This window comes from Podospora pseudoanserina, chromosome 1 (assembly GCF_035222485.1).
Source record: "Podospora pseudoanserina strain CBS 124.78 chromosome 1, whole genome shotgun sequence".
NCBI classification, from domain to species: domain Eukaryota; kingdom Fungi; phylum Ascomycota; class Sordariomycetes; order Sordariales; family Podosporaceae; genus Podospora; species Podospora pseudoanserina.
In genome coordinates this window covers 2,055,771-2,076,568 of record NC_085920.1, presented here as the reverse complement: position 1 = coordinate 2,076,568, position 20,798 = coordinate 2,055,771, and the positions used below count along the sequence as shown (strand labels likewise).

The 20,798-nt window shown below is 52.4% G+C and overlaps 7 protein-coding genes and 1 non-coding gene across 8 annotated transcripts; 4 read left to right on the top strand and 4 right to left on the bottom strand.

The window, feature by feature from the left end:
* Positions 1-338: 338 nt before the first annotated feature.
* ubx2 (UBX domain protein Ubx2) lies at positions 339-1,955 on the top strand (the record flags this gene model as incomplete). The annotated part of the gene is made up of 1 exon (XM_062941830.1): positions 339-1,955. The coding sequence occupies one exon, from the start codon at positions 339-341 to the stop codon at positions 1,953-1,955; it is 1,617 nt and encodes a 538-aa protein (XP_062804731.1).
* Positions 1,956-4,577: 2,622 nt separating this feature from the next.
* PAK6 (Serine/threonine-protein kinase PAK 6) lies at positions 4,578-8,682 on the top strand. The gene is made up of 3 exons (XM_062941829.1): positions 4,578-5,613; positions 5,674-5,990; positions 6,049-8,682. Exons 1-3 carry the CDS (start codon positions 5,507-5,509, stop codon positions 7,704-7,706), a joined length of 2,082 nt encoding a protein of 693 aa, XP_062804730.1. The 5' UTR covers positions 4,578-5,506; the 3' UTR covers positions 7,707-8,682.
* Positions 8,683-8,982: 300 nt separating this feature from the next.
* QC764_0007170 (uncharacterized protein) lies at positions 8,983-10,465 on the bottom strand (the record flags this gene model as incomplete). Its single annotated transcript, XM_062939814.1, has 3 exons — positions 8,983-9,863; positions 10,055-10,126; positions 10,272-10,465. 3 exons carry the CDS (start codon positions 10,463-10,465, stop codon positions 9,182-9,184), a joined length of 948 nt encoding a protein of 315 aa, XP_062804729.1. The 3' UTR covers positions 8,983-9,181.
* Positions 10,466-10,873: 408 nt separating this feature from the next.
* QC764_105870 (uncharacterized protein) lies at positions 10,874-13,931 on the bottom strand (the record flags this gene model as incomplete). Its single annotated transcript, XM_062941828.1, has 2 exons — positions 11,798-13,931; positions 10,874-11,748 (listed from the first exon to the last, which is right to left on the bottom strand). The coding sequence occupies exons 1-2, from the start codon at positions 11,847-11,849 to the stop codon at positions 10,874-10,876; spliced, it is 927 nt and encodes a 308-aa protein (XP_062804727.1). The 5' UTR covers positions 11,850-13,931.
* QC764_105860 (uncharacterized protein) lies at positions 12,602-13,633 on the top strand (the record flags this gene model as incomplete). The annotated part of the gene is made up of 1 exon (XM_062941827.1): positions 12,602-13,633. One exon carries the CDS (start codon positions 12,602-12,604, stop codon positions 13,631-13,633), a length of 1,032 nt encoding a protein of 343 aa, XP_062804728.1.
* On the bottom strand, positions 13,714-13,800 carry QC764_0007150. Its single transcript has one exon. It is a non-coding gene; the product is annotated as a tRNA-Lys (tRNA).
* Positions 13,932-14,416: 485 nt separating the features above from the next.
* Positions 14,417-16,422, top strand: IDH1 (isocitrate dehydrogenase (NAD(+)) idh1). The gene is made up of 3 exons (XM_062941826.1): positions 14,417-14,673; positions 14,802-15,862; positions 15,915-16,422. The coding sequence occupies exons 1-3, from the start codon at positions 14,650-14,652 to the stop codon at positions 16,000-16,002; spliced, it is 1,173 nt and encodes a 390-aa protein (XP_062804726.1). The 5' UTR covers positions 14,417-14,649; the 3' UTR covers positions 16,003-16,422.
* A 493-nt stretch (positions 16,423-16,915) lies between these two features.
* On the bottom strand, positions 16,916-20,565 carry QC764_105840 (uncharacterized protein). Its single transcript, XM_062941825.1, has 3 exons — positions 20,026-20,565; positions 17,657-19,965; positions 16,916-17,591 (listed from the first exon to the last, which is right to left on the bottom strand). The coding sequence occupies exons 1-3, from the start codon at positions 20,155-20,157 to the stop codon at positions 17,342-17,344; spliced, it is 2,691 nt and encodes an 896-aa protein (XP_062804725.1). The 5' UTR covers positions 20,158-20,565; the 3' UTR covers positions 16,916-17,341.
* Positions 20,566-20,798: the final 233 nt, after the last annotated feature.

Below are 20,798 nucleotides of genomic sequence, written 5' to 3'. Positions count from 1 at the left end.
GACACACGCTCGACCAACCCACGAGGGCGATTGAGTAAACCGATCGACATTGGGCTCTCTCCTCTGCCCGACTTTTCCCCAAGACCTTCCTCCGGAGAGCCACTGCGACCGACTTTTGGGATCAACCGTTCTCTTCCCGCCGCTTGCTTCCTCGCAGCGTGCGCTCAATATTTCCTTCCGAGCTCTGTGGGCTTTTACCACAAACCTTTCGACCGACTGACTCCCTTCGACTCTCCTCTTCCGGCCGGACATCACAGGGCATACTACTTCCCGCATATCTTGACATACGACAGCTCTTATCACTTAACTTAGCTTGACTCAGCTAGACATCAGCAACCATGGACGAGGAGCAGATCCAAGAATTCATGTCGGTCACGACAACGTCTCACGCCGTGGCCAAACGTATGATCGACATGTGCGGCGATTCCACCCAGGCCATCAGCATGTGGTATTCAGACCTCGACCTTCAGAGAAATATCGAGCAAAGTTTGCAAACCCCTGCGTTGACCACAGCTTCGAACCGTCCCCGTCCTTCCCAAGGCAGAGAAGATGCCCAAGGCGTCATCCATATTGACGATAGCGACGACGACATGCAGGACCCGGGTTTCGACTCCGATACCGACGATGTTGCCGGCATTGCCCGTGCGGCTCAAGAAGACGAAGATGCTGCCTTGGCTAGGGAGTTGCAAGAGCAGTTCTACAATCCTTCAGCGTCTGGGGCTGGGGGTGGTGGCGCAGGCCTCGACGACGATGGCGTTAGGGCTCCCATGGCACGTACAACTGAGGTGCTCGTGGCCCCTGGTGGCGGTTTTGACGACGACGATCATGAGTCGGTACTTGCTCAGATTCGTGCTAGAAGGGAACACGGACAAGCTGCCGCTGCAGCCCGTAGGCGTGCTGGAGCCAACAACCCGTTCGCACAACCATCAGCTTGGTCGGCCGGTGCTCCGGCAGCAGCCTCTAGACCAGCCGGTGCTGCGGTTAGTAGGGCAGATCGCCTGGCTGAGCTCTTCAGGCCACCATACGACATCATTTCCGACTTCTCTTGGGAGGAGGCCCGCGACGAAGGCAAGGAGGAGAAGAAGTGGCTGTTGGTCAACCTGCAAGACTCCTCAGACTTTCAATGCCAGATGCTCAACCGCGATGTGTGGAAGGACCAAGCCATTGTCGCCCTCATCAAGGAGAACTTCATTTTTCTGCAGTACGACAAGTTAGATCCTTCTGCCGAGCGGTACATCAACTTCTACTTTCCCAACCAGACCCATGAGAACCCCAACAACTATCCTCATGTGTCGGTTGTCGACCCCCGCACTGGTGAACAGGTCAAGGTCTGGAGCGGCATCCCATTTCCATCGCCCTCGGAGTTTCACGCTCAGCTTGTCGAGTTCCTTGATAGGTACAGCCTCGCAGCCAACAGCAAAAACCCCGTCACCAAGGCCAAGAGGCCAGAGCGCGTTATCGACTTCGATCGATTGACGGAGGAGCAGCAGCTTGAGCTCGCACTTCAGAACAGTCTGGCGGCTGCCACGGGTGGTTCGCCGCCAAACATCGACGACCCCGATGCGCTAACCCGTTCAACTGGCAACCTGGCTGCGGACGACAAGGGCAAGGGGAAGGCGGAGGAGTCACCAGCAGAACCTCCAAAGGTTGAGTCGGCTTTTGACAGAATTCCATCTAATCAGCCACACTCGGAGCCAGCCGCCGATCCCAAGACCACAACGCGCATTCAGATCAGGCACAGCAACGGCCGCACTATCAGGCGGTTCCGCCTCGACGATACGGTGTCCAGAATTTACGAATGGATCAAGGCTGAGCCACCCATTCCAGGCATGGAGGGGGTACCATTTGAGCTCAAGACATCACCCAGTGGTGTGGACCTGATCGACCTCCTGGATCAAACTATCAAGGAGGCTGGCCTCGCTAACGGAACGGTGATGCTTGAATTTGAGAGTTAGGAGGACGCTTGGAGTCGTAATATCCATGACCTGACGGAGAAGATCAGGGAACAGCTTCTAGGGGCTGTCGATTGCTATGTAGCTCTATCTGCCGAGGATGCAGGGTCTCCGAGTACCTCTGCGGGATTGTTGATGTCTCTAGAGCGGACAGTCCTGGCGGAGGATATGAAGAAGAACTTAAGTAGTGCTAATGCAGCGGGTGAGGAGATGAGCCAATTGCTTTTGGACGCGGCTGGTCAGATTAGGGCCATCGGTGAGAGGGTTAGGCAAGCGATGTTGAAGACCAAGAAGTCGAGAGAGGGGGACCTTGCGGAGAGATGATTGGGCCTGCAACATGGATTATAGGCAGGCCTGCAAAGCAGCGCGTGGGTTGTGTTATCCCGTTCCTTTTTTTCCTTCTTGTCTTTAGATGGGGGAGGAAGAAAATGGCGTAATTTGGAATGGGGAGGTTAGTTGCTACTGGGCATTTTTCCGTCTACGTTTCCCTTTTTACTTGCTCAGCATGGGAGAGGCTGTATTGGCTCTTATGGGGGGTTTATGGGGGTGTCGGCTTTGCTGCGTGAATTAGGATGGGTGAGGATTGGGGGTTTGATCCGTTAGCGAAGAAGAGATGCTAAGATTTTTGGTGCTCTGATGCCGTTGGTTTTGTGCATAAATGTTAGAGTGAGAATAGATGGGTGGTGTTTATTTTGTGAAGTATGGTTGTTTGTGCTGATGTGATTGTGCAATGAGGGTATGTATGTTTTGTACTGTTTTTTGCTGTGACCAGGGATTTGATGATGAGTTGATGTCAGTGATGGATGATGGGCACCCAAACCACAACCCAACATAAGACCATGCAAGTTCATGGCGCAGGAGACAGCTTCTGGTATCCAATCTGTCGGGTCCTTTTACGGATGATGCGCAATTTTTAGTGTGCCACATTTGACTTGTACGGAGTGTGCTGGACATGATCGGCTCATTGTCATGTCAACCTCCAATGATGGGCAATCGGTTGGTTGATACAAGGTGAGCGGGAAACACCTCGGTGAGGTGGCTTACCTGAAGCTGAGCACTCTCAGTCAAGATTAAAAACGATTGGATGATGTGTGTTTGTGCATAGTTACCTGAATGTTTGGGGGAAAGGGGGTGTAATTTCCAGTTGAAGCTCACACTCGTCGCCTGAGTTTGAGGGTTCAGATTGGGCAAAACTGGAGAATATGTTCTTTTTGGCTAGTCAAGATAGGTACCTAAGTATGACTGGGGAAGAGTGGTTGTGGCTACAGTGTGTTGAGTCTTGCGATGGCTTTCGATGAGGAGATCATACAACTGTTGCTTCCATCCGGAGGTTTTTGACCTTCATCAGCGGGGATTCATGCTGCGATGATGTGTGGCAGAAGATCTGTCTGAGATTTATCTGAGAGCCAACATGGCCACGAACATATGTCACATATATCTGGTAAGGTAGTTCACGGCATCAGCCACAGACTAGGCACATGGGTGTTAGAGTCAAGGATCATCTTCTCCAACCATCTCAAGCCATCAGTGAGCAGCTGTTGCTATGCTGTCTCTTCGTGGGGTGTCAACAGCAACCCCGCCGCCAGCTTCTGTCCTTGTCAACAGGGTTAGGGAGGCAGGCTTACCCCTGACCAGATGTTAGCGGCGGCAAGCCGGGTAGTGTGCGGGGGAGAGGGGCACAGGCCACTCGTCCCAAGATGCTGCTCTGCGGTATAAACCGGACTTCCACCTCCACTTTTAATGCCTGACGCTATGATCACGCATACTAGCTAAGGTAGTTAAACTCCATGAAAAATCTCTGGCTACTAACATCTATAATAATCTTAATATCTAAAATAACTTTATAAATATAATTTTTTGCTTTTAAAAGCTCTTCACTCTTTTTGTATAGTAATATTTCCTCTAAACCCTTTGAAAGCCCACATCCTCACTCAGATTCTAGGCTTAAAGCTGCACCTCAAACTAATAATAATCTAAATTCTGACGATTATAACTTAAATTATATACTACAGAACTATCTATCTTTACTAATTAGTTCCTCTATATATATAGACTTTTATCTTCCAGGTACTTCTATACTTAGCTTACCGCGGCTGACAAGTGAGCGGTAGTAATCTAGCTTACCTCTGCTAAGAGGTAAGCGCCCCATTACTTTGCAGCTCCGCTGCTACTTTTTCCTTGATTGGCCACTACAGCCTGCTGCAGTTCCCGCTTAGTCTTGCTATATAATTTGTCTGTGACAAACACTTACTTTTGGATGTCTTTTTTTTTTACACAATATGTTACGTACCCATGATCTTAGCTTAACAAAATAATATTTCGAGCTTTTCTTAATAATTATAGCGCTATAATAATCTTCAGTTATTAATGCTAAAATAATTTTAATTTTTTGTGAAAACCTATTTTATGTTTTAAATAGTTCAATATAAAGCGTAAATTATAAAAATTATAGTAAAAAAATAGTATTTACGTGCTTTTTCAGTATATGAAAACGTTAAAATTGATGGATTTAAATAGTAAGTAGAAAATTAATGCCCTTAGATGCCTCGGTTGGTGTGGGTGGCTATGGCGCTAGGCATTAAAAGTGGAGGTGGAAGTCCGGCTAGTTTGTAACGCATAGCGTAAACTAAATTCCCCTGGTTCTGGGCGGCTGCGCCTGGCTGGGCGGGCAACGGTGTGTGGACAACGCCTAGAAAGACCCCATCTGTTTTCCCTTTCAGACGGCCAGCACCGCAGACCCCACACTTCACTCGCAACCTCCCCCTACAACTGCGCGATACATTTGGGGGACGTCATACTCTTGCTTTGAGCTTGCCTTGACGTGCCCAGGTGAGACAGCGCTCTCGCCAGGTCAAGGTACCGCCGCAAGCCACCAAGCAGGCCGAGAAGGCACCTATCTCTCTCTCTCCCTCTCTCTCCTGGCAAGTTGAGAGATGCAGCAAGCAGCAGCAGCAGCAAACCGTTGGCCAATTGTCTCTTGCTTCAGACAATAGGAGGTGTGGGCGAGCCAGGTACATTTTGTATGACCTAGGTACATATCTGGCTACCACAGCAGCTATACAGCCAGCCAGCCTGGAGTACTTGTCCATTGCGGTGTATTGGCATTTGTGACTTGGAGCGCCTCGCCCTTCCTTCCTTCACTCCCATTAGAAACACAGACACAGTACCCATTTTCGAATCTCGAAGAAATTTGCTCCCCGAACTGAGCATCCACAACCCTCGAACTCGTCCGACCGAACCGATCATTCGCTCCTGCTTCTTCTCGGTCGTGCCCTCCGAGTGCTTCTGTGGGCTACCTGCTTTTCGATTTCCCACTACAACTTTCCGCTCTTCCAAACTCCCTCGACTCACAACTTCCTCTCTCCCTCTTGCTCTCTCTCTCTCTCCCTTACATGCCATTCGCATTGTCCGTCACGATTGGCCAACAATAATACGGACTGGAGTTTTCTCCTTCTTTTTGCTCTCGAGAGCAAACGTAGCCTTCGAGAGCAGCACACATTCGTCCAATCGACCTACCTTGACAGCCGCAAGCAAGGGATACCAGCAGAACCACAATGTCGGAACGTGAATACAACGATCGAGAGCTCTCGCTCGATCCTGAGCTGCTCTATACCCGGGAGTCATGCATTGGAGGGGGTAGTTTCGGCAAGGTGTACAAAGGGTATTTCTACCCGTGACAACAATCTGATTCTGCTAGCTTGGGCTGACAGAAATTTCACAGGGTGGACAAGCGTACTGGTCAGGCGGTGGCAATCAAAATCATCGACATAGAAAGTGCTGAGGATGAGGTCGACGATATCATCCAGGAGATTGCCATCCTGTCGGAGCTTCAGTCGCCCCATGTGACTAAGTATTACGGGTCGTATGCCAAAGGCGCCGAGCTGTGGATCGTCATGGAGTTTTGCTCTGGCGGGAGTTGTGCCGATTTGATGAAGCCCGGCCTTATTGGGGAGGACTGCATTGCCATCATTGTTCGGGAGCTGCTCATGGGGTTGGATTACCTGCACTCGGACAAGAAGCTTCATCGGGACATCAAGGGTGAGTCTTGCTTTGTAAGTGTGGGGATGTTGGGGTTCTTGGGCTAATCATGTTCTAGCTGCCAACATCCTCTTGACGTCTAATGGACAGGTCAAGCTGGCTGACTTTGGTGTCTCTGGACAACTCTCGGCAACCATGACCAAGAAGAACACGTTTGTGGGCACGCCTTTCTGGATGGCACCGGAAGTGATCAAGCAAAGTGGCTATGATCACAAGGCCGACATCTGGTCCTTGGGCATCACCGCCCTGGAGCTTGCCAATGGCGAGCCTCCCTATGCCGACATTCATCCCATGAAAGTTCTGTTTTTGATACCTAAGAATCCTCCACCCAGGCTTGACGGGGCACAGTTCAGCAAGGCCTTCAAAGACTTCATTGAGGTGGTGTTGCAGCGAGATCCCAAGGATCGACCTTCAGCAAAGGAACTGCTCAAGCATCCGTTTATCAGACGCGCGAAAAAGACCAGCTACCTGACGGAGCTCATTGAGCGATACCAGCGCTGGGCCGCGACGCATGAGCCTGAGAAGGACGATGTGGACGACGAGCCGGAGACTCAATACGAGAATCAGTCCCGCACCGACGATGACATGTGGGATTTTGGGACGGTACGACTGGTTAATGAGCGTGGTCACCTGATCCATAGGCCGGGCATGTTGAACGCCATGGGCGAGTCGGCAACCAATGCCAGGTCTGCGAGGACACAGGAGAACTCTGACGACTATGGCGAGCGGCGGAGGGAGGCGAGTCCTGCGAAGTTGACTCTGGATACTAAGGATACCCTGAAGGCAGTCACAGGGGCTGGCAATTCTAGGCAGATGTCACCTCAGCGAAAACCCGTCGGTGCTTCTTCGCCAACCAAGGGCAGGTATTCTAGGGAGAACTCGCCCGAGAAGCCACTTGCTGACCTTAACGACACTCCTCGCGCTTCCTATACCTCCAAACCGGTGCCTCGAACACCTGGCCCGGGCTCTCCCGAATACGAACGGGCACTCGCGCAGCAGATCCAGCAGGAAATGGGTGCTCTGCAGTTGGGGCCTGGTGGATATTCTCGAGGACCATCTCTGAGGTCTCACACCTCGTCGACTCGAGCATCGCCGATGAAGCTGCCAGAGATTCCGCCATACCGGGGATCACAGCAGCAACAATCACAAGTGCCTCTCCAAAAGATTACGAACCAGCCCGCTCCGATGATGTATCCCGACAATGGTCCCTACAGCTATCAGCAACAGCAGCAGGTCCAACAACATTATCAAAGATATGGCGCGCAGGTTCCTGCCCATCAGCCAAGCTCGCCGCTGATCTCGAAGGAACTGCCTCGTAATCGCGAGCCTGTCGATCCGGGTTCGCTGACGCCAACCTCGTTCCCGTCGCCAGCGCCGGCGAACCCGAATGGAGACTTGGACGCGCTGAACGACGTGATTTTCCCGGCGCTCGAGGAGGCGCTCAAGAGGCGGCAGATTAGCCTGCAGCAGCTCTTTAGGCCAGAGCCGGGCAAGCCTTTTCCGCCGGTGACGCCGAGCCAGCAGCGGGCCGAGGCGACGCACGAGAGGATCCGGAAGCTGGTGTACAAGCTTGCGCATGTGTGCAAGGAGATTGACCACCACGACAAGCAAGAGCCTGTGGGTATGGGCAAGGAGGTGCCAACCTTTTTGGAGGGTCTGCTTGAGGAGATCTTGGTGAGGGTTGAGCCACTTGATGAGGAGGAGGCTCAAAGATGAGCGACAACACAACACACATTGAGAAGGAACATCTACTTCAAGATGTTGCTCAACCAGCTCTTGTGAAGATATTGGGGGATTTCTTTTTGCGACAAGCATCAATGCAGACATTTTGGGGTCGACCACTCGGCATATCCAGCACTAGCAGTTGCGATCTTTGATCATCACGGCCATTGAGAAGAGCACTACCTACACCACCACAACAAACGGACGGGGGAAATTGCGATTACACTATGTGAGGAGGACGGAGACGGAAAAAGCAAGCAAGCACCCGACTTGCTCGAGGGCATGAAACGACTAAGCGGCTTTGTATTTCTCTTTTGTTTTGGTGGAGTCGCTACATGTCACAGGCACATAGATGGTATTAGCGGAGGAAGGCAGGCAAAAACCATGGGTATAGAGAGGTATGGGAGGGGAGATGGCATGGAGAGGAAAAGATGAAGGAACTTGAGAGAGGGAGGAGGCAAACGTTTTTACATTTTCTACAATACCAATTTGTTGCTGATTTTGGGGGGGCGTAGGCATGGAGGCATGGCGTAGTATAGCATAGCAGAGGTATTAAATTTGAGGGTTTTGGGCCGTGGGCTCTCTGTGTTGGTGATTCTTTGGGGCATTCTTCTGTGAAGATGTGATGTGGTGGTGATAATGTTGGAGAGATCGATATTTTGCTGCGTGAAAACACGCTTGCGGTACTTGGTAGTGGTGTCTCTAATGGTTGGGCAAGGTACCTTGTATATGTTTGGTGGTTGAAAAGTGAGGATGGCTGATAGCTCAGGTACTAAGGGAATGAAGATGGTCTTCTGCGTTGGAAGGAGATTTGAGAATGGGGACGACAAACTACCAAAGACTGGCTCGTCCGTTTTTTTTAGGATGGGATGGAGGCAATTGTATTATTGACCTTTTTGATTTTGGGGGTGGAGATGGTGTGTGTGTACGTGGATATCTGGTGTTTGAAATCTGCTTGAGGGTATAGGACGAGAGTTGAAGTATATACTGTCTTTGGTTTCGGTATGTACTTATGGCTAGTAGGTAGGTTAACTCCTTGTTTTTCTTGCTTTTCTTGTTTTTCCTGTTTTAAATTAGTTGGTGGGTGTGTTGCGGGAGATGATGTGGTGTTCAGGTGGATGATAGTGAAGTGGTTATGGTCAAGTGGTTATGGTCAAGTGGTTATGGTCAAGTGGCGATGGCCAAGTGGTGTTGGTGGGAGGGGTTGGGGTGATGATGAGAGGATTTGAGGATGTGTGGTTGGATTATCGTGCCAAAGGTTGAAAATAAATGGGACATGTGATTTTCACTCTTAGGACCAAGATACAAGAGTAGCCTACACAAGAGTAGAGTCAGGTTTCAGAGCAAGGTCATAAAGTTCAAACCCTTCAAACTCCTGTCCCCTACCTAAACTACCTAGGTAAACCACCAACACGCCTAAAAACACCATCCCAGACACCTAAACGCCCCCGATCTCAATCTTGTAGCCGTTAAGCCATAGCCTCCAAACTATCCAACCCAACACTCACATCCACCACCCCGCATTCCACCGTCTGGTTCCCAATCACCCCCTCCCCGCCCGCCCTCCACTCCGGATTCGCCCACACGTCCACCTGGCAATCCAGAGTGACATTCACCCCCCCTTGCCCCTTGAAAGACGTGGTCGGATAAGTCTTGTCTTTCCCGTCCACGCACTCCCAGTCCTGCTTCACTTCCAGCCGGCCGGTCAGCTTGTCGAACCGAAAGGTCGCCGCCGAGGTGTCGGCGACGAGTGGGGAGAGGTTGGACGCGGTGCTGGTGGGGGGCGTGTAGAGGCAGGTGAACCATTGATCAAGGTAGAAGAATTGATTGGGGGTGGTGGAGACGGCGGTGCAGATCTGGTCGAAGGAGGGGCCGAGGGCGGGGTTGGAGAGGTTGAAGGTTAGGGAGGCGGTGCCGGCGGTGGAGGGGGAGGTGAGGGAGGGGCCGAGGAGGGAGAGGAGGGAGGAGTAGTGGAAGGATTTGGCTGTCCAGTTCAGGGACGAGAGGGACGCGTCGGAGCAGGTTTGGGTTGCTTGTTGTAGGACTGGGGAGGTTTGGGCGAGGGTGGGGAGGAGGAGGAGAAGGAGGGAGGTGGACATGGTGAGGGTGGTTAAGTGTGAGGTTTTGGGGGAGAGTTGGTGGTGGGGTGATCTGTGTGTGGGTGTAGAGAAGGTTAGAGATGAGGTCAGATGGTGGGCTTTTGCCCTGGTTATATGCGCATATAGACTGCCACTTCTCGATCATATCAAGTCCGACCAGCCTCGAGGCCAGGCTGGTGTTGCATGATCTTCGAAACGCCTCACCATCAAATAAGGCAAAACTGACCTTTCAAGTGGCCTGACCTCCTTCTCTGTCTTGTGCGAGTAGTGCCCAGCGCCGTCTTCCGCTTGCTAGAGCCTCCCACCATCTCTGACCTTCATCGGGTTTCGGTCGCTAGTAGGCAGAGAGTCAGACCAGCCGATGCTCGAGATAGCCGGTTGGAGTCTAGCTCCTGAGAAGCCAATAGGCTGCCTCAGGTGGATTTGAAGATACCTTGTCTGTTAGCGTGAGGTAACTTACCAGTTGCCTGTATAACAGCGCATCCGTCGGCGGAATCTAGAGGTTATGCTTGTACGCCTCGAAAGGGATCTGTCCGGTGATATTGGACCGATGTCGCCAAGAAGAATGGGAGTGAAAGCTGAGAAGACGTTTTGTAGAACATGATCGCTCGAATTCTCCACGTAGGCGAGGTTGGGAATGACCCCATCGTCCATCCATGCCGCCGTACCTTGCAAGCTGATAACGGCTGGCTGTCTTCATGTGTCCCCGTTCCTCGGTGCCGAACCTCCAATTTTATCCGACGGGGCTTGAGGGGAATGATCGACATAGGATGGATAGAGGCGATTCTCGAAGTGGCATCCCGTTCCGCTGTGGTGGAGGTGGTATTCTTCAAAAATTACCAGGACCCCTCAACGTCCCCAGTCTCTCGTTCCTGTGGTGCTGTCCCAAACCGTTGACAAATATTCTCCGACTATGAAGGCAGCAGAGTAGGACGACGATGGTGTGAGACAGCTTGTGTATGTACACGGGTCCTTTGTATTCCTATCAATGACTATCTATCTGCGCACCGCAGGTCTAGAACAATGTGTCCGTAGACCACTTCGACCAAGCATCTCTTTCTCTCAGAGCTGATCAACAAGCTTCTGAGCAGCGTAGTCAATGTTGGTACCGAAGGTATCCGGCTTCGCCTGGATGTAGAGCACCCCATCTTCCACCACAACCTCACCATACGAGTCATACGTGAGGGTGTCCACAATGCGAAGGGCGTACTCGTTCTTGCTGACAGCCTCCAGAAGACCCTCCTGGATAAGCTCGTCCTCGCCAACCTTTTGGTACTTCATCTGGTAAGCCAAGCCCTCAAAATACTTCAGCGTGAAGTTCCCGAGCCGTTCTTGCCAGTCCTCGAGACTGGGCTTGCTCTCACTTAGTTTGGCAAAGTTGGCCTCGAAGTTGGGATTGATCGTGATCTCATCCACACTCTTGCCGAGAAGGTCGGCAATGTCCTTCTTGACAGCGCCGATGGCGGGCTCGTAGTCCTGTCTGATGCTGTTGCGAGCGTGGAAGCTAAAAGGCTTGTCACTGGGAGCGGCGTTGAGGGCGGGCAAAAGGCTGTTCTCTTGCAAGGCGTAATCGACGTTGGTGCCAAGGCATGTCTCGTTGAACAGAATGCGCAGCTTGCCATCCTTGATATCGCAACCATTGTAGCTAAAACGGGCTGGGTCCTGGTCCTCGACCTCGAGAGTCAAGACATGAGCATGGGCGAGGTCGTTGATCTCTGTGGCGAATTCGCTTCCATATCTTCCACTCAGATACTTGATCTGGTAGATAGCGCCCTCGACGTAGGCCTTGATGCAAGAACCAAGACTCTCCTTGGCGTAACCGTCGTTGTGGTAAGGCCAGATGGCCTTGGGGTCAGCTTCGACGGTCCACTCGGTGCCAAGGAGTTCGGAAAGCTGCTTCTCGAGGTCGGCCTTGTTGTTCTCCCACTCGTCTCTGACTTGTTGGTTGTTAGTAAAGCGAGCAGAGACGGGATTGGGTTGTCTTACCATTCTTACGGACGGCAAGCGAAAGCTTCTCCGCAGGAGGAAGAGGAGCCATGGTGACGGATGTATTGAGTGGTGGTAGGTGGGAAGAATGTGGTAGAGTTGAAAAGAGGCGGGCGAGGATGTTCGAGATGATGCTGAAGATGTTGAACCTCCTGGACAGCCAGAGGTCCCCTCTTTATGTCCAAAACTCGCATCGCTCCTCACGCCCACTCGCGTCTTCCAGTAACCGAGCACATCACTTGCCTAAGCATCCCTTCCGGGGATTCGGTGATACCCTGGGCTATATTCTGTCGAGTCACCAAGGTTCGGTCAGCCTCACGGGAGTTGTTGCAGAAGCTCGGTTTCTAAAACGTTGACCGCTCTGCTTGTGGAAATGAGTCGTCAGCCCACTCCAGGCTGCCGCTCTAGCGCCCAAAGAACTACATAGTATCAGGAACGTAACCGAGGGGAAACGCCAAAGTCAACATGCATACTCCTTGTTATTCCAAGAACGGCAATTTTGCCGCCGTCCTACACGAGATATGACATCTCGTTTGTTGACATTGCTTAACAAGAACATGGCAATCTCCAGTCCGCCTTGCAGATCGCCCTTTGGTGCCAAGCCATCCCCGCGCTCAGCTCTGGCGCCTCGCGCGCCTTCAGGGGTCGCCAAGCATGCTGCCTCCCTCAACAAAGGGTAGCGAGTTTGTGGCATCAACAATGTGGTTAAAAGAGACGAACAACGCACGGCTCGATGTTACTGTCCTCCAGAATCAGTAACCGGTGCGAAGCGCAAAGCCAGCAATCATGCCCTCGATGTGAATAATGCCATGCCACCACACGTGTGCCAACAGGCGAGCATACCTGACGCTAACTGATCACGACAGACCGCTCAAAGCCCAAATCGGAATCCGTGACGTTTGGAAAAAGGAGGATGGCGCACTCCAAACAGCCATCAGGAAGCTCGAAGAAATCCTGGGCCACGAGGTGGACGCTGAGCCCGAATGGCATCTTTTGATCGCCGAGCTTGACTCCTATTATCCCGACAAACTGGACCTCGTGGCTAGCGTCACCGGGTGCGTTCTAGTATGGGTCAAGAGCATGATCGAGCTTTTGGATGATTCTGAACACGAAGCGTGGGGGGAGCAGTTGCTGGAAAAGGTCCCCTCTCGCCTCAGGATCTTTATAGCCGTTGCGGACTCGGACAAGGCCGCCACGTCGTGGTCGGAGCAGCGGCGAGGGTTTGTCGTCTCTCTTCCCAAGAAACAGGCCTTTCAGCTTCAACCAACCGAATTGTTTCCCATCTTTCGTGGCAACCTCCTTACTTGCTTCGATACCGACAAGAAGCAAACCGAGCTTCCGGTTCGGGATGCCCAGGCCACCACGACACCTGGAGACGACTGGGCAGAGGTAGAGGTCAATGTCGACGCCTCCAAGCCACGAGCAAAGGTCGAGTTTCTTCCCGACGCGGCGTCTCTACCACGCCCCGACCAGCTGTTTCTTCGACCGCCCTATTACCTGACTATGACGGCAAGCACCAAGAGGATCGAGTTGCACTGCAGCCACAGCCCTACCCTTCAGTTCTTGTCGGAGTATCTGCAACGCTGGTGTCGGGTCAATCGCCATGATACTACCAATCCTCCAGCTGTCCAGATAACGCTCCATCAGTCTGCGTTCGGGCTGGGCGAAATGTTCAACTCGCTCGTCCTTAGCACGGAGCACACCCGGTACACAAACGAGTTCCAAGTGACGGCGCCCATGGTTGCTGCTTTGATCGAGGGTGTGCTGGGATACGAGCTGTTGCCGGCACTGGGTGGTTGGAGCTTTCGAAGGGATGTTGAGTTTAAAACGCTGTGACTGTTGCCAGGGCTGCATATTGTGGAAAGCTGTTGACTTGTAGTCAACCTCGGACAATGTTGAGCAACCAATTAGCCGTTGCCCGGCTAGCTCAATCGGTAGAGCGTGAGACTCTTAAGGAGTACTCCGAAATCTCAAGGTTGTGGGTTCGACCCCCACGTCGGGCTCAATTCCCGTCACAGACGATTCTTTTTGACCTTTTCTGTTTGGTGATCTGGGCCAGGTGGCCTTGCCAGAAGCTTGATGGTTCTTTTTCCCTGGCCTGGGTGCTGGGTTATTCCCCGCAAGGCTAGCTTTGGAATTACTTAAGATATTGTAAAGAGGCCGAAGATATACTACCGAGGACTGCTGTAGTTCGTCCAGACTGTCACCCTCGCATGGGTTGCTGCCACAGCAGAGGAATGCCTGCCGCCATCGCAATCGTTTTCCTTTCATTGGCCAATTGGACAGCTGTTAGTTGGTGTTCTGTTTTCGGAAACGTGACATGTGAGTTGGGTTGTGGTGGGCGGAGACATGGAGTTGTTTGGTGACTACAATAGATATTACCTAGGTAGTGAGATAGGTATGGATAGGCAATGAATAAAGCTAGAGATCTCATCATGATATCGGCCGTTGTGTTATCAACCGCCATGATCAATCGTTTGCTGCAAGGCCCTCGCTGGGCTCTTGGGGTCTTGGCAGATGGTTCCAAACCCGCAGCTTTCCGTGGCGCCGACGTTACAGACGTCACAGAATGGAATCTGTGCCCCGCCCGCCTTGCTGCACTAAAACTTCTTCGCCTTAGCGCGCTGTTGCTGAACAGCGCCGAGACCCACCCGGCCGGGAAGATGGAGACCTAAAAAACAGCTCGACCAACAAGGCAGGCAGGTGCTTCCTTTTGCTTTGCGGCATTTGCTCTTTTGCTCTCCTCCTCCCGTCAGAACCTTTCCTTCCCTTCGCATTTCCTACCGCTCGCTCTTTTTTTGTCGCCGGCCAGCCTCACGATACCCTCTTCCCGTCCTATCCATATTCTCAACATGCTTTCCAGGAACTCTGCGCAGGTGAGTCTAGTCTTGAGTCTTGTCGTCACCAACACCCCTCTTCCTGGAACCCCTGCAAGTCGTTGCGATTAGCCAGCTTCCCCACCACCAACCATCCTCATACTGACTGCCTTTCCCTCCGCGAATAGCGCCTTCTCAGGGCTGCCGCTCAGCCCAGCCAGCGCCTCAACATTGCGCGCGGCTTCGCCAGTGTCCAGGACACCCCCGCCCAGTCCCTTCAGGCCGATATCTTCAAGCCCACCAAGTACGGTGGCAAGTACACCGTCACCCTCATCCCTGGTGATGGTATCGGTGCCGAGGTCGCCGAGAGCGTCAAGACCATCTTCAAGGCCGACAATGTGCCAGTTACCTGGGAGCAGATCGAGGTCTCCGGTCTCTCAGATGCGACCCCAACCGGCCGCACCGAGGAGGCTTTCGCCGATGCCGTTGCCTCCCTCAAGCGCAACAAGCTCGGTCTGAAGGGTATCCTCCACACCCCCATCAGCCGCTCCGGCCACCAGTCTTTCAACGTCGCCATGCGCCAGGAGCTCGATATCTATGCCTCCATCTCCCTGATCAAGAACATCCCCGGCCTCAAGACCCGCCACGACGGCATTGACCTCGCCATCATCCGTGAGAATACCGAGGGCGAGTACAGCGGTCTCGAGCACCAGAGCGTGCCCGGTGTCGTCGAGTCCCTCAAGATTATCACCCGCGCCAAGTCTGAGCGCATCGCCAAGTTCGCTTTCAGCTTCGCCCTTGCCAACCACCGCAAGAAGGTTACCTGCATACACAAGGCCAACATCATGAAGCTTGCCGATGGCCTCTTCCGCAACACATTCCAAACTCTCTCCAAGCAGTACCCCATGCTTGAGTGCAACGACATGATTGTCGACAACGCCTCCATGCAGTGCGTCAGCAAGCCCCAGCAGTTCGACGTCATGGTCATGCCCAACCTTTATGGTGGTATCCTGTCCAACATTGCTGCCGCTCTCGTTGGTGGTCCTGGTGTCGTTCCCGGCTGCAACATGGGTCGTGATGTCGCCGTCTTCGAGCCCGGTTGCAGACACGTTGGTCTTGACATCAAGGGCAAGGACCAGGCCAACCCTACCGCTCTTCTTCTCAGCGGTACCATGCTTCTCCGCCACCTCGGCCTTGATGACCATGCCAACCGCATCTCCAACGCCGTCTACAGCGTGATTGCCGAGGGGTAAGTTATGACGAGGTCTGGTGTTATACACAATTTGCTAATACCACTACAGCAAGATCCGCACCCCCGACATGGGCGGTAATGCCACCACCCACGAATTCACCCGCGCCATCCTCACCTCCATGGAGAACTCGTTGTAAAGATACCCAACCACACACGCAATGCTAATTCACGCGCCCCTACCATGTACATGATCCGACTGCGTTGCTCTTCATCGGTAATTCGTTAATATCGACCTATATACGGGGATCCTTGACTTTTCCAAGGAGTGATACCAGGAACGGAGGAAGAAGGGCGTTTTACAGCGACGACTTTTAGACGGGGATCAAACGAGTGAGACTGGCATGGGGCGGAGAGAGAATCCCGTTGTAGAGACGCTGGAGTGAGACAGGGGGAGCTAGAACTGGTCGGCCATGCGGCACACACAGAGACTCATGTTTCCTTTATTTCTGGCTACCACACTTGGAGAGCTGAGAGGAAAGCTTAGAAGGGTGGCGGTGGCCTATGTTAATGATATGATAACGAAATGGACCAAAAAAAATCCTAAACATATTCTTGAATATCCCCGAACATGAGCTGTGACCTTCAAACAAGACCTGAAAATCCTCAACTCGGCCCACCCCCAGACCAAAAAAAATTAACATCCAAAATCCTACCCTGTCGACATGCCAATTGCCCCCTCGAGCAGCTTACCTACCCCTTTCGGCGTGACCCTCCGAAGCGCCGAGCGAGCGCGCGGACAAGCGGCGGATTTATCGGCGAGAAGTGGGGCAGGGGTTGGGGTTCTTTTTTGATGCGAACGAAAGACGCGAAGTGGCATGAAAGGACAGGGGTGTCGACAGTGGGGGTTTTGATGCTTGAAGCGCTAGAAGTGCCAAGGGTTTCTTGGAAGGCAAAGGCGTGCAGCAAAGGAGGGGTTGGTTTGTTTACCAGGACGATGAGGGCATCACCATCTCAAATACCACCACCACCATGAGAATAGGTTACTTTCATAAATAGAGCAAATATAGCTTGTCCCGATCTCATGTTCCGGTTGGGGAAAATTCCATCGCAACACCGTCAAAAATATTGTGAATAAAACACCAAACAATGAATTACTTTACACAAGGATACAAAACGACCTCGTAGGAATAAACATTTGAGGCAAACCAACGCAAGAAAGAAAAGTGGAAGCAATACTGCACTTTTCCCCCATCATTACAATCTCTCTCTCATCATAAACCCCCCAACTCTGTTATGTACGCGTACCCTGGTATTCCCATCAAAAACGCCCATCCATTCCTGCCTCCCGTCATGTACTTCGTTTCCTCCATCATGTAGGCGTGTATGTAACACGCCAGGACCATTAACCATCCCCCCATCCAGTATGCTTTGCTTCGCTCTACCGTGTATCGAAAAAAGCCAATACCATGTGTGAAGCACCAAGCGCCACGCAATGAACGAACCACTCCTTCCACCTCGTACAAACAAACCGACCCCTCACTGCCTCCAAATATGTGTATCCCCCAAGCTTATCGAGCTAGAAGAGTTACTACTAGCAGCCCCGCTCCCGGGCCCCGGAGGTCTAGTTGCGATTCCCTCGACCCGCGTCTCGTCTCTTCGGCTCCGTATTGATGGCCCCGCGCCGTAAGAGTATTCCCCTTCGCTACCACCAATGGCGAACTCGAGACTATCGCTCTCTTCTGTGAATGGCGGTGGTGGGTCTTGGTAGATCCATGGTTGCTCCAGACTAGACGTACATTGTTAGCTTGATCGCTTTTCGACAACAGTAGGGGAAAAAAAGACAAAACCTACGGAACCACCAAACTAGGATTCACAAACCGCAACCCCTTCTCCCTCGCCTCATCAACCGTCGTGCTCCCCCTCCGCCTCAACGACCTCTGATCCACATCTTCCTCATACCCCCCCTCCCTCTCATCATCCAAAATCGCCACCTCATTCACCCCTTCTTCCTCGTCCTCTCCCCTCTTGATACTAACCAAAGAAATAAACTTCGTCAGCGGCTCAAACTGCCACTTGAAGTTCCAACTATACCACACCGTCCCAATCACCAGCGGGGTCACCAGCACCGCCACCGTAAACGCCGACTTCAGCGCCAAGTACCCCGACATGGTCACCTGGAACACCACCAGCCCCAGAATGACCCGATAGCAAATCATCCTCCACGCACCCCCCGTCGCGTGCTGCGGTTGATCCATGGCATACAGCAGCTGATACTTGTAGGTGAAATACCCAAACACAAAGTACACCACGCCCAACCCCAAGACCTGGTACCCGTCTGGCAACACACTGTAGACTAGACACAAGATGAACACCAACAGCGCCGTGGGCAGGTAAAAGCCATAGTAGAACATGGGCGGCTGCATGATCTGGGAAAAGTCCCTTGGCGTCTTTGCGCCCATGCGGTTGATCGGGTACAAGCTTATGCTGCCAAACTGGAGCAGTCGGAAGGGGAACAACCCCAGACCCTGGAGCATGATGAAGCAGCTGTAGAAGCTGGTCAGTTCCTCAATCTTTGTGGCAATGGTGTAGGCGATGTAGGTGCTGTCTGTCAGGCTCTTTCGAAACGTCTCCTGGATACCTGCCACAGCAGCACCGAAGACGGTGAAGATGAGGAAAATGTTGAAGAAGGTAAAGAAGAAGTTCTTGCTGATCACGGAGAGGGCCACATCGCCCCGCGAGATCATGCCTTGGTGTTCGGACAAGAAGTCGTAGAGGTAGGGCACGGCGACGTTGAGCAAGGATACCACGAGAGTCGGGATGCCGGTCTGAATAAGCGAGCGGATGATTTCGTGGTCCTTGAGGGTCTCGGCTAGAGAGGGCATAATGGCCTTGATGGTGCAGATGGTGGTAGATGCTAGGGCAGCGACGGGACCGACCCAGATGATGGAAAGAATCGAGATAAAGATAGTGACAGTCCACGACTGGAAGCGCCGCCTCCACCAAGGCTTGTATGTATTCCTCCATACCACATCGGATGGGGCTGGGGCAGGCTTGGTTAGCAACTGGCCCGGCCCAGGGTCGATGAGGGCCTGGATCGCCATCTGACAGGCTGCAATAGAGTCCATGGTCACGAATGCGATGTTGGCCGGTTCGTAGGTCTTCTTCCGAGCAGCGATAATCTTTTCATCGAGCAACCGGAGGCGTTCGGTATAATAGTCGAGGCCGTCAATCTTGCGACTTTGCATACGAAGAAAGCCGTACCAGAGCCTTGCCTGAGGACGGGGCCGGTCAATCTGCATATCATGCCCTCCTCGCAGCAGTCGTTCACTTTCGCCGGCTTCTTCGTCAGACCGCACTTCTGGTGCCCCCGAAGCTGTCCCATCGCCATTCGCCTGCGTTCCAACTGGTAATTTTGGCTTTTGGCTGATGTAAACACTCCACGTCTCTTCCAATTTGGCGAGTATTGCGGTTCTTCGCTCCATCAGTTCGTCGATCTCCTTCCAGTTGCGGCACAAAGTGACGCTTTCCACCTTTCCAATCTCCAGCTTTTCTACCAAAGATTTGATCGCATTCTCGGTGCGCAGCTTCTCAGGAATACCAGACAATCGGAATGTTCGGTCGGTGATTGTAGATTGTGTGCCCAGGTAGTTCTGGCGTATGCCAATGACCTTCAGAGTGTACCGGTTCAGCATAAACAGGGTAAGTCCAGTAAATACATAGGTAAACACCAGGTAAGACCACAAGTAGCTCATGTTCTTGTTGAAGCTCTCGTCATCGCCCCCATGGCCGTCGCCAGAGTTTTCGCCAGCGTTTCCGAAGAGGTTGACTTTTTGATAGTCGCTATACGGCGCATACTCGCGGAGCAGGGAAAATTCGGAGGGGTTGGTGTCGTTGCGTTTGTGTCCGGGATCAAAGTGGCGATTGATGGGCTCGAGAACAACGGCGGCACAGAAGAACATGACAGCGAAGAGCTGCAACGACATCTTGAAGAATGTCAGGAATACATATGCGTCCAGTCCGGCGCAAGCCAGAACCTGGTGTTCGGTAATCCTATAAAGGGCGGGCATCCAACCAAACAAAGTGTCGGGCAAGTGTGGGAGCTCGATCTCGGCATGTCGTTTGCGCGCGGCGTATAGGGATTTCCATCGTCGTCGTAATATCTGTCAAGGAGCTTTTCGTTAGAGGCTCACTGGGACTAGGAAAATGAGAAGCGTACGTACACAAAAGGCTAGAAAGGCAGAAACCCCTAGCGATAGGGAAATGACGAGCTGAACCTGGAGGTCCTTGGGCCCAGGCTTGACATACTCGTCGCCATCACACTTTGGCTTCTTATCGTCTTCGAATCCGTTCATGGTTGCATAGTTGAAGCTGAGGGGAATGTGAACGGGCACGTCGAAGATGGACGACGTGGGATGAACTTTTCAGAGTGAACTGGCGAGCCAGAGCTGTCGACTGTTGACCACAACCGGCGACTGGTCACGCAGGCTTGGCGCTGGTAGATTACAAAAAGAGTGGGTCAAGGGTACAACTACCGTCGAAGTAACAGGGATTTTGTGGTTGGAGATGATAGAATGTAGACTTCAACTCTTGAAGAAGTATATACCAGGCAAGTTTAAACATAAAGCCATCATCAACGGAGTATGCAAAGCCCTCAAAGCTGCAAATGTAGACTCGCCCTTGTACTGTCCTCGAGTACCTTCAACACCAACAGTTTCACGGCTCCACATGCGACAGGACACTGTGGGGCTGGTCTGCATGGTGACGTGCAAATGGGGCCCACCGGCAAGATGCGCCTTCCTTACACATGCATCGCCTGCCTGCTGCTGAACAAGGCTTCATTTGGGGACTTGCAAACACTGATATTGGACAATATTTCTGCTCAACGATTGTAAGGTCATTTTGGGGGCCGAGAAGGTAACATGTTTCTTGCAATGCGTATGTTAGTTTCTACCACTCCGTATCACCTGGCTCAAGATGCAGAAGAGCGAGATCC

Coding starts and splice junctions, on each gene's coding strand:
- PAK6 (XM_062941829.1), top strand. CDS start 5,507: ATGTCGGAACGTGAATACAACGATCGAGAGCTCTCGCTCGATCCTGAG. Junction 5,614..5,673: donor TTCGGCAAGGTGTACAAAGG/GTATTTCTACCC, acceptor GAAATTTCACAG/GGTGGACAAGCGTACTGGTC. Junction 5,991..6,048: donor GCTTCATCGGGACATCAAGG/GTGAGTCTTGCT, acceptor ATCATGTTCTAG/CTGCCAACATCCTCTTGACG.
- QC764_105840 (XM_062941825.1), bottom strand. CDS start 20,157: ATGAACGGATTCGAAGACGATAAGAAGCCAAAGTGTGATGGCGACGAG. Junction 19,966..20,025: donor CTGCCTTTCTAGCCTTTTGT/GTACGTACGCTT, acceptor GCTCCTTGACAG/ATATTACGACGACGATGGAA. Junction 17,592..17,656: donor AATCCTAGTTTGGTGGTTCC/GTAGGTTTTGTC, acceptor ATGTACGTCTAG/TCTGGAGCAACCATGGATCT.
- IDH1 (XM_062941826.1), top strand. CDS start 14,650: ATGCTTTCCAGGAACTCTGCGCAG. Junction 14,674..14,801: donor TTTCCAGGAACTCTGCGCAG/GTGAGTCTAGTC, acceptor CTCCGCGAATAG/CGCCTTCTCAGGGCTGCCGC. Junction 15,863..15,914: donor TACAGCGTGATTGCCGAGGG/GTAAGTTATGAC, acceptor ATACCACTACAG/CAAGATCCGCACCCCCGACA.